General features: G+C 52.7%; 5 protein-coding genes across 5 annotated transcripts; 1 reads left to right on the forward strand and 4 right to left on the reverse strand.

Moving 5' to 3' along the window:
* Window positions 1-445: 445 nt before the first annotated feature.
* QC764_608140 (uncharacterized protein) lies at window positions 446-4,088 on the reverse strand. The gene is made up of 4 exons (XM_062949303.1): window positions 2,858-4,088; window positions 2,631-2,790; window positions 912-2,553; window positions 446-858 (listed from the first exon to the last, which is right to left on the reverse strand). The coding sequence occupies exons 1-4, from the start codon at window positions 2,964-2,966 to the stop codon at window positions 631-633; spliced, it is 2,139 nt and encodes a 712-aa protein (XP_062798018.1). The 5' UTR covers window positions 2,967-4,088; the 3' UTR covers window positions 446-630.
* AYR1 (NADPH-dependent 1-acyl dihydroxyacetone phosphate reductase) lies at window positions 3,895-5,190 on the forward strand. The gene is made up of 3 exons (XM_062941039.1): window positions 3,895-4,170; window positions 4,259-4,311; window positions 4,366-5,190. The coding sequence occupies exons 1-3, from the start codon at window positions 4,130-4,132 to the stop codon at window positions 5,175-5,177; spliced, it is 906 nt and encodes a 301-aa protein (XP_062798019.1). The 5' UTR covers window positions 3,895-4,129; the 3' UTR covers window positions 5,178-5,190.
* A 21-nt stretch (window positions 5,191-5,211) lies between these two features.
* Window positions 5,212-9,961, reverse strand: QC764_608160 (uncharacterized protein). Its single transcript, XM_062949304.1, has 9 exons — window positions 9,232-9,961; window positions 9,055-9,169; window positions 8,156-9,001; window positions 6,875-8,088; window positions 6,679-6,816; window positions 6,586-6,622; window positions 6,381-6,462; window positions 5,747-6,316; window positions 5,212-5,668 (listed from the first exon to the last, which is right to left on the reverse strand). The coding sequence occupies exons 1-9, from the start codon at window positions 9,766-9,768 to the stop codon at window positions 5,458-5,460; spliced, it is 3,750 nt and encodes a 1,249-aa protein (XP_062798020.1). The 5' UTR covers window positions 9,769-9,961; the 3' UTR covers window positions 5,212-5,457.
* Window positions 9,962-10,269: 308 nt separating this feature from the next.
* QC764_608170 (uncharacterized protein) lies at window positions 10,270-12,593 on the reverse strand (the record flags this gene model as incomplete). The annotated part of the gene is made up of 3 exons (XM_062949305.1): window positions 10,270-11,810; window positions 11,861-12,299; window positions 12,355-12,593. 3 exons carry the CDS (start codon window positions 12,591-12,593, stop codon window positions 10,368-10,370), a joined length of 2,121 nt encoding a protein of 706 aa, XP_062798021.1. The 3' UTR covers window positions 10,270-10,367.
* Window positions 12,594-13,034: 441 nt separating this feature from the next.
* QC764_608180 (uncharacterized protein) lies at window positions 13,035-14,591 on the reverse strand (the record flags this gene model as incomplete). The annotated part of the gene is made up of 2 exons (XM_062949306.1): window positions 13,582-14,591; window positions 13,035-13,528 (listed from the first exon to the last, which is right to left on the reverse strand). Exons 1-2 carry the CDS (start codon window positions 14,474-14,476, stop codon window positions 13,035-13,037), a joined length of 1,389 nt encoding a protein of 462 aa, XP_062798022.1. The 5' UTR covers window positions 14,477-14,591.
* Between the last annotated feature and the right edge of the window lie 93 nt (window positions 14,592-14,684).

Below are 14,684 nucleotides of genomic sequence, written 5' to 3' on the forward strand. Positions count from 1 at the left end.
GATCGTCGCCGCCTCTAGTCAAGCTGTCTCACCAGTTCATTGCTGTATCTGTCCACCTGCCCTTCTGAGATTGATTCTTTGGATATGGATATGGCGTCAAAACACTAAATTCCGACCAGTTTCAAGCAGAGAAATGCATGTGAGGATAGTACCACGACCGTAAAAACCACTTCTACCTTTCATATCAGGTTCCTTGCAACCCAGAAGAAGTACCTAACATACCTGGTTTCGCATGGATGCATTCATATAGGTAGGTACGGAGGATATCGTCCATTTTTTCAGCCATCAACCATTCCTGCCAGGATTCTTTTTGCTGGTAGGTGAGACTATGTCTCAGGGGTATTCAGGGGAATCTCTCCGTGTATATATTCAACCATCAACGTCTTCATTGTATGTCTAGACAGTCAATTAAGTCTCATTACCATATCGTTCAGCATTCTTACATGAGGTACTGACTTGCAAGTTTAAAAATTATATTCTGTTTTTGTTCTCTTATAACTTGTTGTTCCTCTTCAAGATGACAAGTACAACTCGATAATCCCCTGAGACCAACCCCAATGCTGAGCCCTTCCTGTTACATTTCTTTGCATTCCCTCTCCCTTTCTACTGATCTGGAGGAAAAGAAGATGGCTAGATCAAAATGGAAACCGCCGTGTTATCCGGATCCATGACCATGTAAGGGATGCTCCCCTCGCTCATGTTATTGCTCGTCTGAGTAAACTCGACATCCAGCGCGCGGAGGTCGTCGTGGAACCTCTCACTGATGTCACGCACCGCCTTCTCCTTAGTGGTCTGGGCGTACTTGCGTGACCACCACTGCGACTGCGCAAAGGAGATGAGACTGCGCTCCGTGGAAACCTGTCGCGATGGGTTAGTGTCACGTTTTTGAAGAGACAAAGCAAAGTACATACCTTATAAGACAACAACCAAGGAATCTGCGCAGCCAACAACCACTGCCTCTGACGGCCAATAGGCAGCGCCTTGACAAGATCAGCCTCCTTGTACCCCTTCAACTGGTCGAGGGTAGTTGGTGGCGGGGAGCAAAGACAGGGCGGCTTGGCAATGACAAACACCTGGTAAAAGTTCTGGAGGTAGTTGACAGCCGAGTGGAAAGGCGCAGCGATATGAATGCTCATCGTCACAGCATCGATCAGCTGGTCAAGTGTGGTGATGGTAGGGAAAGTCTTGATGTGGGCTGCTGTCTGCACCTCGGTGTACCACGCCTTGATGATCTCGCACTTGCTAATAACGGCGTCGGCCGTGGCTTCAGTGTAGTACGTGAGAAGCATGCTCTTCACATACCGGCGGATGCAGTACCACATGGACAACATGTTCTTGGCATAGGCGTAGTTGCGGTATTGTGGCGCCGCCAGACCCTCGGCGGTGTTGGGAAAGCCACGGCTCGCGAGGTCGTTGGGAATGTAACGCCCAACGTAGTCAAAGCTCTCAAACTCGGACCGGACATACTGGTAAAGGTTGTCGGGCTTGACTCCGACGATGTCTTTGATGATCTGAGGAACCAGTGTGGCGCGCGCGGCCGCGTTGAGCGACAGTGTCTTGAACCAGTGGGGCGAGAGCAAGCGGTAAATGATGTGCTCCATGGGCACAGTGCGGTGGGTGGCCACAATCAGGGCTTCCTCGACGAGATGTGCCTGCGTGAGATGGACGCTCACCTCGTGCCGGAGAAAGTCGGTGACCTGCGCGCACGTCTTCGCATAACGCCATGGCCAGTCATGCTCCTCACCCTCCGAGGGGTCCGTTGGCAGCATGCGCTTGTTGAAGATGGTAACAGATGTCGCCAGACTGTCACCCTTGTAGTCGGTGCAGATGGCGATGGGGTGCAGCTCGCCGGTGGGGTGCAGTTGGAAGAGAGTGACGGCGGCGCAACCCCAGCTGTCATCCGACTTGGGCTCCTTGTTGAACAGGGTCTCATTCTCGTCGACTCCCAAACTACGGCGGATGTTACGCGCATCCTGGACATACAATGTCGCGGGATCAATGGTTGGCAGGATGGTGGCCCATTTGTCGTAGCCACCTTGCTTTGCAGCGGCTATGAACTCGTTGAGGAGGGCCTCTGGCACGACGGTAATACTGGTTGGGTTGGTGCCGGTGAAGGACTGGTCGGCGAAGCGGCGATCGGTGAACCAGTCAGGCAACAAGCCAATATTCTTCCCATCCTCGATGTCTGTAGGAGACTTGCGGTGCGATCTGTTGTACTCCTCGATCTGCTTGATAGTGCCGTCCATGGGGCTGCCGTTGAAGGCGCGCTGAAGAATGCTGATTCCCCAGTCGGCCGTCTTGCCGTACCAAGTATCAGGCACGAGCTTGGCAATCATGAGCAATGTGTTTGCCAGGCCGAGCCTGTCGAAAAGATCGGTCTGTGAGACTTGGTCCTCGCGCGGGATGGTCTGGAGATGAGGAGGATACTGGGCTGGCGTGCCATCCCTGTTGGTTGGGTAGTCGGACCACTGGTATAACTCCTTCTTCAAGTCCTTCTCAACGTAACGAGGGAGGGTTGGCTCAATCTGCAGAGCATCAAAGTATGTCTCGTAACTACAATTTGTCAGTACGCCTCAGTCGCGTTCGGAAACGCAAGTTTAAGAAAAAAGTGTGAAACCAAGAACTCTAACCTTCGTTCGATACGGGCGTACGCGTGGGTCAGCGCCGCCTGGGTTCCCGTGTAGGTGCCCTTTGTGACATCGCCGTCTGCGAGCTTGACCATCTCATTGTCGAAGACACCTGGGTCAATATCCAGAAATTTCTCTTCGCCGATACTGAGATTCCGTTTCTCTGTCAAGTCTCCGTCAGAACAGGGCTTCACAAACAGTCGATAGGCCTTGAAATAGAGAGAACATACCATTCTTCTCATCAATATCAGGCTGCGCAAGAATGTCTTCGGGCTTCGCAACAGCCTCCACCACGCTTGGAGGGGGAATGGGAAGGGGGGCGTCAATAATGGTGCTCATGATGACGGTTGCAGATTTTTGGTAGGGCAAATGTGAGGATTTGAAGAGGTCAAGTTGTTGTGTTGCGAGTGTTTCCAGAAGAGCGAGACCGTCATCTTATACACTTTTTCCTGTCGTCTTATCCATCTCGCTGGACTTTACTCGCACCACGACGAGCCGGCCCCAGACGCTCACGACTGCATCTTCCGCGGTCTGGGCCTCAGAAACGCCCCCAATGCTGAAAGGGAGAGTCCAGACCATCCGTTCAGCTGTGTATTTGCTCCGTGGCGTGCACTTGGCTTTGTTGACAACACTGTGAGTATCCTGGATTCCTGCTCGACGAGAATTCTAGTCCTATGAACTAAGAACAGAAACGGGACTCTGCATCTGATAGCTGCGGAGGAGTCCCGACGCGGCTTCTCAGCTTGCCATTGGGGTCGCGGCTATGCGATATTGAGACAGCCCCACCGCTCAGCTCGCAGTTTGAAGCGTTGACTTTTCCTCTTGGAGGAGACATGCGTTGATATAGGCGAATCGGGTGTGAGTAGATTGTGGGGTTGTGTCGAGCTAGAACCGATCTTGCATACGTTAAGCTTTTTTCTATCGACCCGCACCGAGTTCTAGATTCCGCCACGCCATTAGCTTGTCGATAAGACCCTGTAACAGAACCACCTGTGACCTCTCCGACATATTATCCCGGCGTGCCCGGCTAAGTGGTTTATCGACACGGTTGAGTCTCATGATAAAACGACGACAGCGAATTATTTTGCTTCTGTTTATAATCCAGAGGACAGCAATGATGGGGAGTGAAGTGGCAGCGAAGATAAGAGCGTTGGTGGGACACTGATGCTGGGGACAAGAGAAGAGGCAAACCGGATTGGAGGCAGACGCTTGGGCTGAGGACATGCACTTTCCACCTTAGGACGGACCGAGTGTTCTTTCCCTTTTCACAACCTGCAAAACTATTTCGTTTCCGCCAAATATTGACCTGTCTGTTCTTGCCATGTTTTTTGCCCAAGCCCTAACCCTGTGTTTAGCACACCTCGGCATGTTAAAGTGGGTCGCTCTCACCTGGGCTGACCGCGTCAAACCCAATTCCGGTCGATGGCGGGGTTCGTGAAGATTGTGAATGACGTCCGGTTCATCCTCCAATTGCCATCGACACCCATCATAAGCAAGCGAAAATGGGACCTCAACCTGGACAAAAGACGGTGCTCATCACCGGGTACGTGTCCCTACCGCATCACAACAAAACCCAACCCCAGTGGAAAGCTCATAAAAGCTCATTGCTGACATCCAATCCCCTCCAAAAGATGCACCCCGGGAGGTATCGGCCATGCGCTATGCCTAGAATTCCACTCCAAGGGTTAGTCACTCCAACATCATGACCTATCTCAACCATTGCTAACCCTCCCCCCAGGCCTGCACGTCATAGCCACAGCCCGCAACCCATCCGTCCTCGCCGACCTCGGCGCCCTGGGCATGACCACCCTCCCCCTCGACGTCACAAGCCCCTCCAGCATCAAGACCTGCCACGACCAAGTCTCCGCCCTCACCAACAACAAGCTCGACATCCTCGTCAACAACGCCGGCCGCACCCACACCCACCCCGCCACCGACATCGACATCGACGACGTCCGCGAGACTTTTGAGACAAACGTCTTTGGCGTCATGGCCATGTGCGCCGCCTTTTCCGATCTGCTCATCAACTCCAAGGGTTTAATCATCAATATCGCCTCCCTCGCCGCCATCACCCCCTACGTCTTTGGCTCCGTCTACTGCGCCTCCAAGGGTGCCGTTGTGTCGTACTCAAGGACCCTGCGGTTGGAGCTCAAGCCTTTTGGTGTGAGGGTCATGGTTGCCATGACTGGTACTGTGAGGAGCCAGATCGCGAGCAAGACCCACCGGACGCTGCCTGAGGGAAGTATTTATCAGCGTGTCAAGGAGATCTTTGAGAAGAGGTTGACGTTCAGCCAGAACAATGCAACTGTCAAGACGGAGGATTATGCGAAGAAGCTGGTGGCTAATGCGCTCAAGCCTGAGTGGCCGCTTATCTTGCGGTCTTGGTTTGGCAGAGCGGATTGGTTTTGGGCTGGTGGCTGGAGCAAGGGTGTTTGGGCCAGTACATTCTTTGGGGAGTGGATCTTGGACTTTGTGCTATATCGGTTGATTGGCTTGAAGAAGATGGAACAGGTGTTGAGGGAGGAGGAGAGGAAGAAGAAGCTGACTTGAAAAGCCGTCAGTTGCATAGGCACTCGTAATAATCGTCCTCTTCTATTACCGACCACATCATCCGTCTAAAAGCTCCCCTTCTCTCCTCTCATCCGTTTGCACGCGATTAAACACACACTTCAACATAAATAACCATCTCACCAAGAAAATATCTCCACAAAATCAGGTACAGAGTAGCCCAAGTATTACACAAGACAACATCCATTCCCAGAAAGCCATCAACTCAACGATTGTTCAACCCCCCGGCTCTCCAATCCCCAACCGCTTCAAAATACCACCCTCAGCAAGGATAAAAGTCTCCCTTCGGACCCGGGTGCCCCCACCTCAAATTAGCTTGATCAAGCGTGCAAACAGGAAACTGAATCAGTCCCATGTCGATGATCTTGTTCCTCATCGGATCCACCGGATCATAGTAGTCCTTCATAGCGAGATTGTCGGGATCAAACTCGTATCCGTTTTGCCCACCGTTCCTCCTCCAAGTTCTCAATGCTCTATGCGTCAAGGAAAAAGAGGTTCTGCAGTTAGCTTATGGTTCACCAGCCGATAAAGTCATCAAAACAAAAACTTACCCCTCCATAATATCCGTGGCACTGATATTATTAAATTCGCCCAATTTGTCAAACCCGGGAGGCAGGCTCCAAAACGCATGGTCGCAGGACTGCCCACCGCCAGTCCCAAATGGGTAACAATTCTGGTAGGGCCCCATAGCTGCCAGTAGCAGGTACTGTTTGTTTTCAAAACAGAACTCAGCCTTCTTGGCATCTTCTTCCCGGACATAGCGCTGCCAGAGATTGCCATAGGTCCTACAGGCATTTCCCGTCTCCAAAACAGCCACGTTCGCATCGTCATTGTTGTTCCACGCCACAGGAATCATGAAGGTGAAAAGTGCCCTCCTGATCATGTCCTTCATGTCGGCTACCCGTAGGATGTCGGGTTGAGGCTGTTCCTTCGGCACACCACCACCTATCAGCTTGCCCTCGGCCATGAAGTTGGCGAGAAGTGGGGTAAAGTGGCCATCCTTCTCTGGACCAGCAAACAGCCTGGCTGAGAACCCGGTAACCGACCTCTCCCAGTGAGTCATGGTAGCGTTCAAGGCCATTGCCAACGTGGATGCCTTGCTAAGATCGTCCTCGATATCTCTGCGGTATCGAGTCATTATGTGTACTCACTGATAGAAAAGGAAGAGAGCACGTCTGAACTTACCCAGTGTTCTTGTCCTTGAAAGTCATTACCGTTGCCAAAACCGCCTGATCTACTACCTCCGTTGCAGCGGAGTTCCTCAGCACTAATACAGGGGCACATGTTAGCTATCTGGTAGCTATGTTGGAGCTAGAACATGACAAAGGGGGAACCATAATGGAGAGCATCATCCAAGCAGTGTGTGATGCCCAGGGGGGGGGGGACATACCGTGCCCAACCAATGGACCTGTCACAAGACTGGTAATCTGTGCAAGAAACATCAGCTGACAAATCACCAAGCAGATATAGGTTGCAGCCATACCGCAGCAAGGATGTTATAGCCCATCTGTTTCGCAAAGGTATCGTCAAATTCCTTCATGAAATAATCTTCCATTACCGGGATGAATAGGTTGACATCTTGTTGCGCTTCTCTAAGGGCGTCGTAGTAGTTCACAAAAAGCTTCGCAGATCAACCAGTGTTAGACGAAGTCAAGGCAGTGAGACGGAGAGAAACATACTTGTTCCAGAGTAACAAATGAGTTCATGATGAACTTTCCTGCTGGACCAGTCCTTTCGGGAGGGTCATTCGTCAGTATAGGCGGTTTGTTGTCCTTGTCGTAGCAGTTTTCCTGTGGGCTCAGACAGTTGTTTGCCGGCAACAACGTCCCACAGTGAACATCTTGGCGTCCACGGAAGAACTTGCCAACAATCCACGACGAAAAGCTTCCGACATCCATCGTGCGTGCTAGATAGGCCTTTATAGCGTCAGCCCACGCCTCATCCGCCATCAACCCTTCCCATCGCTGCTTTCTGTCCATGTCTGCCGTGTCCACTGCAGGGATACTGCATGACAGATCATACCAGCGCGTAGAGCCCCCGGTAGCGCCTTTTCTGGTGAACCTGCTGGTAAGGACCGACCCGCTGACCTTGCGCTCGAGCTCAGTAAAGGTGTCAAGGTCGATGGCCCAATCACTTGTCCCACCAAAGTTCCAGCCCCTGTACATGTTGGACCGAGCATTCTTCTCTGCCGTGTCCATGTAGGCTATCCAAGTCCCATTGATGATGGCGATGTTGGAACGTGTGGCTTGGTCGTAGTGTGTTGCCACGTTGATATCATTCACGTTTTTGTACTCCTGGATCTCGGCATTGGAAATATAGCCCTGGACTCCAGTACAAGGGCCTGGCGTGGCGTGGGAAACACTTGCTGTGCCGGTATACTCGCACATGGGCCCTCGGCAGTTCGGGTCTTTCATCTTGAAAGAGCGGCCATAACTGCTGACGCCGACGATGATCTTGTTGGCAGGCACCCCGGCCTTGGTGACCATGACCAGGGCATTGTATGTCTCTGTCATGTTGACATGGGACCGAAGGCACATGCCGCTTGGACAGCCATCCTGAGACCACCTAGACCCAGCGTCCCACTGGCCGTGAAGATCGTACGTCATGTAAACAATGTAGTCGAGAACGCTGCCCATTTCCCTGACTGGGAAGCCCTTGAGATACCAGTAGCTGGCCGGCGCTGCAATGGCGAGGGACTTCCCGGTGGGAAGTCCAGCCCTCAGCAGCCGTAAGAAGGCGAGGTAGTTGGGGCCGTCGATGGGGTCCGCAGGAGGAATGTCGGGAAGATCCGGGGCAGCAGGATACTCCCAATCAATGTCGGCGCCGTCGAGTCCATGTTCTCTGACGAAGTTGGCAATGTTGTTGGCAAGAGTGGCGCGATTGGCGGAGTTCACTAGGTAGAACCAAGTCAGTTATGTGTGTCGGATGGGATACAAGCAAGGCGTCAGGAGGCTACTCACCACCAGCACGGAAGATCTGGAATGTGGTGGGACTCGTCGACGCAGCCCAACCACCAAACGCGATAATCCTCTTGGACCTCTTGAGTGCCTTGAACTTGTTGAACTGAGCCTGGACCTTGCTGACATCAACTCGAAAGTCAGGTGTGACGTCGGCAAAGGCAAAATGGATGTGTGTGAACTGAGTCTCGTCAATAGAGGTAGCATCCATCCACAAGCAGTCGCGGTCGGTGCTCCAGGCCTCGAAGTAGCCAATCTTCTTGTACTCTGCCGGCGGCGCATTGTTGTTGACAATGGTCATGCCACAGTTGCTGATGCATGTTCCCGTTCCCGGAGTCCCATCGCCCGTCACTTCGCAGAAGTCTTTGGTGGTGCCACACTGACCCCAGATGTTGCAGCACGTGTTGAGCGGACACGGATTGAGGGTGCTGATGTTGGTGCCTGCGGGAGGAGCGACTGTCCCAGGTTTCTGTGGCCCACATACCGCATTGGCGATGGGAAGGGGCATTGGCGGGGTCCCTGAGCTGAGGCAGATCTTGGAGTCGGGCCAAAGCTTGCTGCACCCAGCCCACCCCCAAGTCTTCCTCTTGTTGAAAGTGTCTAGATCGCCATCAACTAGCCCATTGGCAGCCTCGATCACGCTGCATGAGTCGCCCGCTTTGACTGTGTACGTGGCACACGACCCATCAGCATTCGGCTTGGGCCGCCTGTCCTTGAGAGTGCCAGATGAGCAGCAAATCCACTGGTTGACTTTGAGATTGGAACAGAAGTTGGTTGCTGTGTTATACTGGGTCAGAAGCGAAGGGGTGATGTTGCACTTTTGATAGAGCGTTGAACAGGAGTCGCCCGCTGACCGTCTTATTAGCAATGGCTAACAGCACACAAAGAACATTTTTACTCACCCACAACCTGCCTGTCTTGACAAGTGCCATCGGCGTTGGGGGAGGGGCCTTCAGGGAGCTTCCCCTCCATGCAGCAGACCTTTTCGCCCACCTCAAGCCTCGAGCAGTCGATATGCTGATCACACACAGGTCAGTTTCTGTTACACGAGACTGTACATGAAGGGAAAAGTAACTCACAGGGTTGTAGTTCACAAAGTTTCCAAGGCTGATCGTACAGCGACGATCAGCAATAATGGCACAAGTATTGCCCTCGACAACCGTTTTGACATTGGTGCAGTCAGGCAACGGCAAGGAACCCTCGCTGCAACAAAAGCCGGTTCCGACCTGTAGGTTGGAACAGTCGAGGTGCGGATTCAGTTGACGGAACCTCGACTCCGATATGGTACAGCGTTTGTCGGCGATGCTGGCGCAAGTGTTTCCGGCGACGACGGTCTTGTAGTTGGTGCATTCCGGGTCTCTCCTAACTGCGCCCTCGTTGCAGCAGAAATGCTGGCCGACGCGCAGGTTGGAGCAGTCGAGTTGAGGATTCAGTTGCTGGAGTCTTGCAACACTGATGGTGCAACGACGGTCCGCTATGATCTCACAGGTGTTTCCCTCAACCACTTGCTTGCCGTTGGTGCAATAGGCCCTGGGAACCATTACATCTCGAGCAGACACAGTGCATCCGGAAATAATAACGGCGATGGCTGTCGCCAGAAAAGAGGCTTGGACCATGGTGTACTAGATAGTAGCACCCAGGCCGAACGAGACGCCGAATAAAGGTGAGGAAGGGGGATGAGTGCAGGTGAGGGAGAATCATTGTAAACGACTGAGGATCCCGTTGTATTTATGAAGAATTGATAAACTGACTCCGGTTCCTATTTTGCCTGGGGCATCATGCTCCAGACAGCGTCCTCGTCAACATCGAATTCTAGGCCTTTGGCTGCCACTATTCATCACACATTGATACTTTGAGCATTGTCTACATGGGGAAAGGCTTGGCCACTTGGTAGTGTATGCCCCTGAGCATTGAGCGGCACGGTGCTCTACGGGCCGTCCCCAGGGTTTACACTAGCCTCGGCTACAACGAGCATTGGCTGGTTTGGGAAAGGCGTATCCCTACCACCGGAAGTCTTCCAATACCAAGGTATTGGGTTACACCGCCGTGGTTCGCGAGCTGCCAACTTCTGTGTATGGCAAATCCAAAGATGAGGTCCATGAAAGAAGGGCAAAGTCCAGATTTAGAAGATGATGAAAAGCCTCGATTTGCAGTAAGGGGAAAAGCATTAGTTTGCCTCAGCTGGATCCGGTCCATGGTGCACCAATACACCATATCACTGTCTACCCCCACTAGCTGAATAATACCTCCCCAACCCATCATCATCCACTCTACCTCCAGCTCGCTCCTCATCCCGCATCCAACTAGTCCTCATCGCATTCCCACCTCCTCTCCCATCCGCAACCGGTGGTGGCCCCCCAGACACACCCGCAACCACCGCCCTCGCCAAAAACGGCGTCAACACAACCGGATCACTCACCGATCTCCCCCCACCCATATCCATCGGTCTCGACATTTGCTGCACCATCGAGGGCCCAGGTGCAACTCCCCTTGCAGCTTGAGATCTCAGCGCCGCCGGTCGTGGCATAGCAGCCGCTCTATACCCTTGAGAGGCAGCCGCAAGCGGTATACCAGGTACGTTCGCAGCAGGAAACTGACCTGGAACCGCAGGAACAGGCGGGATCGCGTCCTGAGACATGGAATGTACAGGGTTGTAAGCATCATATCCTGCTCCATGACTCCACAACTCCGGCGAGGTAAAGCCCGGTGGTGGGATAGGATCAAGTCTGCCCATTGATGCTGCTCGCCCCAGGGGACGTTGCTGAGCTTGTGCCGGCATAGGCGGGGAGGGGTAATACGGTGTTGTCTCGGCGGGAACCATATCGATTTGGGAGGATTGGTGGGAGAGAGGCTGGTTGGGTACCTCTAGCTCTTGGACCGAATATGACGAGGGAGCAGGATGGTAGCGGGGTCGTTGTGTTTCCGGGGGTGTCCTGATTGATGCCTCTGCCCAGAGAGAGGAACCATGAACAGACACCTCGTCGTCATGTCCACGAACGGATCCGAGTCCGCCAGTGCCGGGAGTCAAGGTGGCGGAGCTCGGACCAAGACTCGGTAGCTGTGGGTTGTACGCGAGACGGTGACCGGGAGGGTCTTCGGTTCCGTAACGGGGCTTGGCACCCTCATACTTGTCTCGTAGCTCTTGTATGCAAGCAAGGGCCGCTTGTCGTTTGTACTGTGGGCTAACCGTGGCCAAAGACCTTGCCAGCGGGCCGGACTCCAGAGACTTGTCGAGGTCTTCTTCGATCTCATCCATGATCTCCCGAAATGGTGGGGATTTCTTTCTTCTCTGGTTTGTCCGCTCTTGAAGCTTTTGCAAGACGGCAGATCTAATGTCTGACATTACCAATTGCTGCTGATTCCCCTCTTGGTCATAGCCACCAGTTGTCTCCCGCGCAGTGAGCCACATCGCGACGAGAAACAAAATGCTGAACAGGCCGTATGGAATGTCAATGGCGGCCATGTTGCTCTCTGCAGTCGAGGGTGGGATGTATTGCGGAGTACCAAAAGAAGGAACGCAGACAGTGTCCCCTGAGCCAATGTCATTCTCGAGACACAGCTGGGGTGGTTTCTCGGTCTGTGCTTTCAGCACCACTGCCACCTCAGCCAGGGACCGGGCAAAGAACATGGCGAGTGCCCCCCACAAATACCACCTTTCCTGTAGGATGATATTAGCAAATGCCTTCAATTGGAATTGAGATGACATACAGCAGAGTGTTTCTCATGCCCCCACGAACCAAAGAACCGATAAACCCCCAACATGGCCATGCTCGCAACCCATACAAGCACAACGGTTGCAACCTCAAATGAAGACCCTCTTGCCGCAAAATGCACCACCGGTACCAAGCTTTCATACTTCAGCCAGACCAAAGAAAATGCGAAATAAAACACAAGATACAAGACGGACACCAGGCTGATTACAAAGAAAACACTCTTTGAAACAAACCACCAGACTCTTTGCCTTGACGAGTCAGGCTTCCTGTCCCCAAAACGCTTCCACAACACATTGTATGTACCCCACACGAGCAGCAAAGTCGACGTAACATGCAACACGTCATAGATGGGGCGAGCAGTGACATACTCATACTTGACTTGGCTGTTCCCGCTCTGGCGCATCCAGCGATCGATCATGGTCAAGAAATACCACCTTCACAGCAACAGTCAGCCAACAGAATGACTCATGTTGGCGCGGTTCAACTTACAGTGTTAATAGCATCGCCCCAAGCGCAACAGGCTTGAACTCGGGCCAGGCAGGTTTCCATTCTCTTTTCCCGAGATGAGGCAGTTGAAATGTGGGAAGCAAACGATAGAGCAACCACGTGAAGGTCACACTGGCCAAGAACCAGACAGTGTCGAAAACGGCGACATGTAGTGGAAGTCCTGCCGGGAGCGGCTGTGGTGATATTGAAGAAAGTGTGATATTTTGCAATGGTTGTGACATCCCGTGGTCGTGTCGAAGCGTGGTGAATGGTATGGTTTGTGGTGTTTTGAAGCCAAAGGCATCCCAGCACCATGCGAAGAACGAGGACTTTTGGTGACACAAGTCTGAGTCAACCCCACGTCAGGCTTTGCTGTGCAAACCCCCCCCAATATACCTGGGCCCCTGAATATTGCTGTCTTTGATGTACTGGTACAAGCCAAGGCCAGACAGAGCCTTATGCAATGTAAGAGGGCCCCCTTGACCAGAAAGAGCGCCTTGCAGGCACTGGCGGGCGCCAACAATGCAGCCACACGGAGATAGTTTTCAGCCGCTGGGATCATGGGCGCGAAAACCTGACCCTGGCGAAACACGGCCAAGGCGCCGAAAAACTTCAGAAATGAGTCTCAATAATCTGGGGCAAGCGCAATTGAGGGGCGTGCTCAATGTTTCTCGTGTAACTGCTCAATCACGGGTCTTCAATGGAATAACTTTCCCCTTCGAGATGACCTGCTCACGAGTCAAGTCTTCCTTCCCGTTACCAATCCTCATCAAACCTGGCTGCGTCATCATGTCTACAATGACCTTGACTTCCTCGGAGTGACCTGTCTCGTCTTCAAAGATGTGCTTCAGCTGAACGATGTCACCACGTGAACATGCCACCAGCATTACACGGGACCGCTGTGACCCCATTTGAAGTGCTAACACGCCTGCATCACGTACCACGGTCCAGATGCGTTTGTTGACTTGTGAATCCAATGCTTGGCCACTCCATTGCTGAAGAGCCCGCACCAGGTCCTCGGTGACTCGCTCTATGTTTTGTCGAAAATATGTTGTGAATGCCTTCTCATCGGTGCTGTTGTTCCGGCGGAAGTCTTCCAGAATGCGTTCAAACAGGAATCCTCGTCCCTCATTCATTTTGGCCTTTTGTTGGTTTGTTAAAGTAGAATCATCAGGGTCTGTAAATTCATCAGCTTCATTCCATATTGATATCGGCCACCATAGAACCCACCATCAGCAGCCTGTACTCTGATCGCCTCAGAAAAGTGTGCAAGGATAGCATGCGCTTCTCCTTCAACGCCAAAGATGCCAAATCCCAATGGATACTGATAGAACCCGTGCAACAAGTGAGTCCAGCACACGCTCCGAATAAACCTGGACCATCCCCTTGTGTCTTGTTGCTGTTGCATCGGCTTGGGAATGTGGTCCACAATCTTCAACAGCTGTTGCGACAACGACAGTAACGAGGTCCGGAAAGCCTCATCAGAAATGACGGCATCATCCTGTGAGGTGTATTCGCCGATTCTCTCCTTGAGATCGTCAATCTCTATGCGCAATTTCTTGACAGCATCCTCATGTTTCGTATCCTGCTCTTCCATACTTGTTTGGTACCTCTTTTCGTTCTTGGCCAATGTCTCATTGTGCGTCCATTTCATGTCGGCGATTGTTTGGTGAAGGCGCTGGTTCTCGGTCTTGGCCTGATACAGAGCCTCCTCGCGCTCTGCCAGAGCAGCGTTATCCCGCTCGTAGAGTGCTCTGTAGCGATCTCGCTCCTGTGATACTGCGTACCGTTCCCTTGTAATGCGGTCCACATCTTCACGGGCGGACCGCTTAATGACTGCGATCTCGTTGTCCTTGACGAGCAGAGTGTTGTTGACCCATTGGAGAACATTTGTGAGATTGTCGAGACCTTCCTGCTGGGGTATGTTGTGTTTTGTCATGAACCTGGAGATCTTTTCCTTGGTGTCATCGACAGGTATCTGACGAGCACGATCATAGCCAGGATCCCCGGGCGCAAAATAACCCTGAGGCGGCGGCTGAGATTGGGGAAATGATTCTTGGTATGTGGGACCATGGTGTCGTCGAGGTCCCTCCGAATGGTTTTTTTCTCGAGTCCCAAAGCACATTTTGATGTTTTGGAGAGGTGATTCCAGGTTGTTGCATTTGCTTTGTAGTTGTCTGGGGCACCTCAGCTAACAGTGGAAGGCGGAAGCGCTGTCTGGAAGGTCACGTTGGTGGAGTGCAGAGAGGCGCCCTCCATGCTGCGCAACCTGAGCGGCACCTGCAAGCCCTACCTACCTGGTTTTGGCGGGGGTTTTGCTGCCCAGTAAAATC

Source organism: Podospora pseudoanserina, chromosome 6 (assembly GCF_035222485.1).
Source record: "Podospora pseudoanserina strain CBS 124.78 chromosome 6, whole genome shotgun sequence".
NCBI lineage: Eukaryota > Fungi > Ascomycota > Sordariomycetes > Sordariales > Podosporaceae > Podospora > Podospora pseudoanserina.

Bases quoted from the DNA above. Each gene is read 5' to 3' on its own strand.
- QC764_608140 (XM_062949303.1), bottom strand. From the start codon at position 2,966: ATGAGCACCATTATTGACGCCCCCCTTCCCATTCCCCCTCCAAGCGTG. The intron at 2,554-2,630 runs GTTAGAGTTCTT...GACAAATTGTAG, and splicing joins TACGCCCGTATCGAACGAAG to TTACGAGACATACTTTGATG. The intron at 859-911 runs GTATGTACTTTG...CCATCGCGACAG, and splicing joins CTTGGTTGTTGTCTTATAAG to GTTTCCACGGAGCGCAGTCT.
- AYR1 (XM_062941039.1), top strand. From the start codon at position 4,130: ATGGGACCTCAACCTGGACAAAAGACGGTGCTCATCACCGG. The intron at 4,171-4,258 runs GTACGTGTCCCT...CCCCTCCAAAAG, and splicing joins AAGACGGTGCTCATCACCGG to ATGCACCCCGGGAGGTATCG. The intron at 4,312-4,365 runs GTTAGTCACTCC...CCCTCCCCCCAG, and splicing joins CCTAGAATTCCACTCCAAGG to GCCTGCACGTCATAGCCACA.
- QC764_608160 (XM_062949304.1), bottom strand. From the start codon at position 9,768: ATGGTCCAAGCCTCTTTTCTGGCGACAGCCATCGCCGTTATTATTTCC. The intron at 9,002-9,054 runs GTGAGTAAAAAT...TAAGACGGTCAG, and splicing joins TCAAGACAGGCAGGTTGTGG to CGGGCGACTCCTGTTCAACG. The intron at 5,669-5,746 runs GTAAGTTTTTGT...CTTGACGCATAG, and splicing joins GCCACGGATATTATGGAGGG to AGCATTGAGAACTTGGAGGA.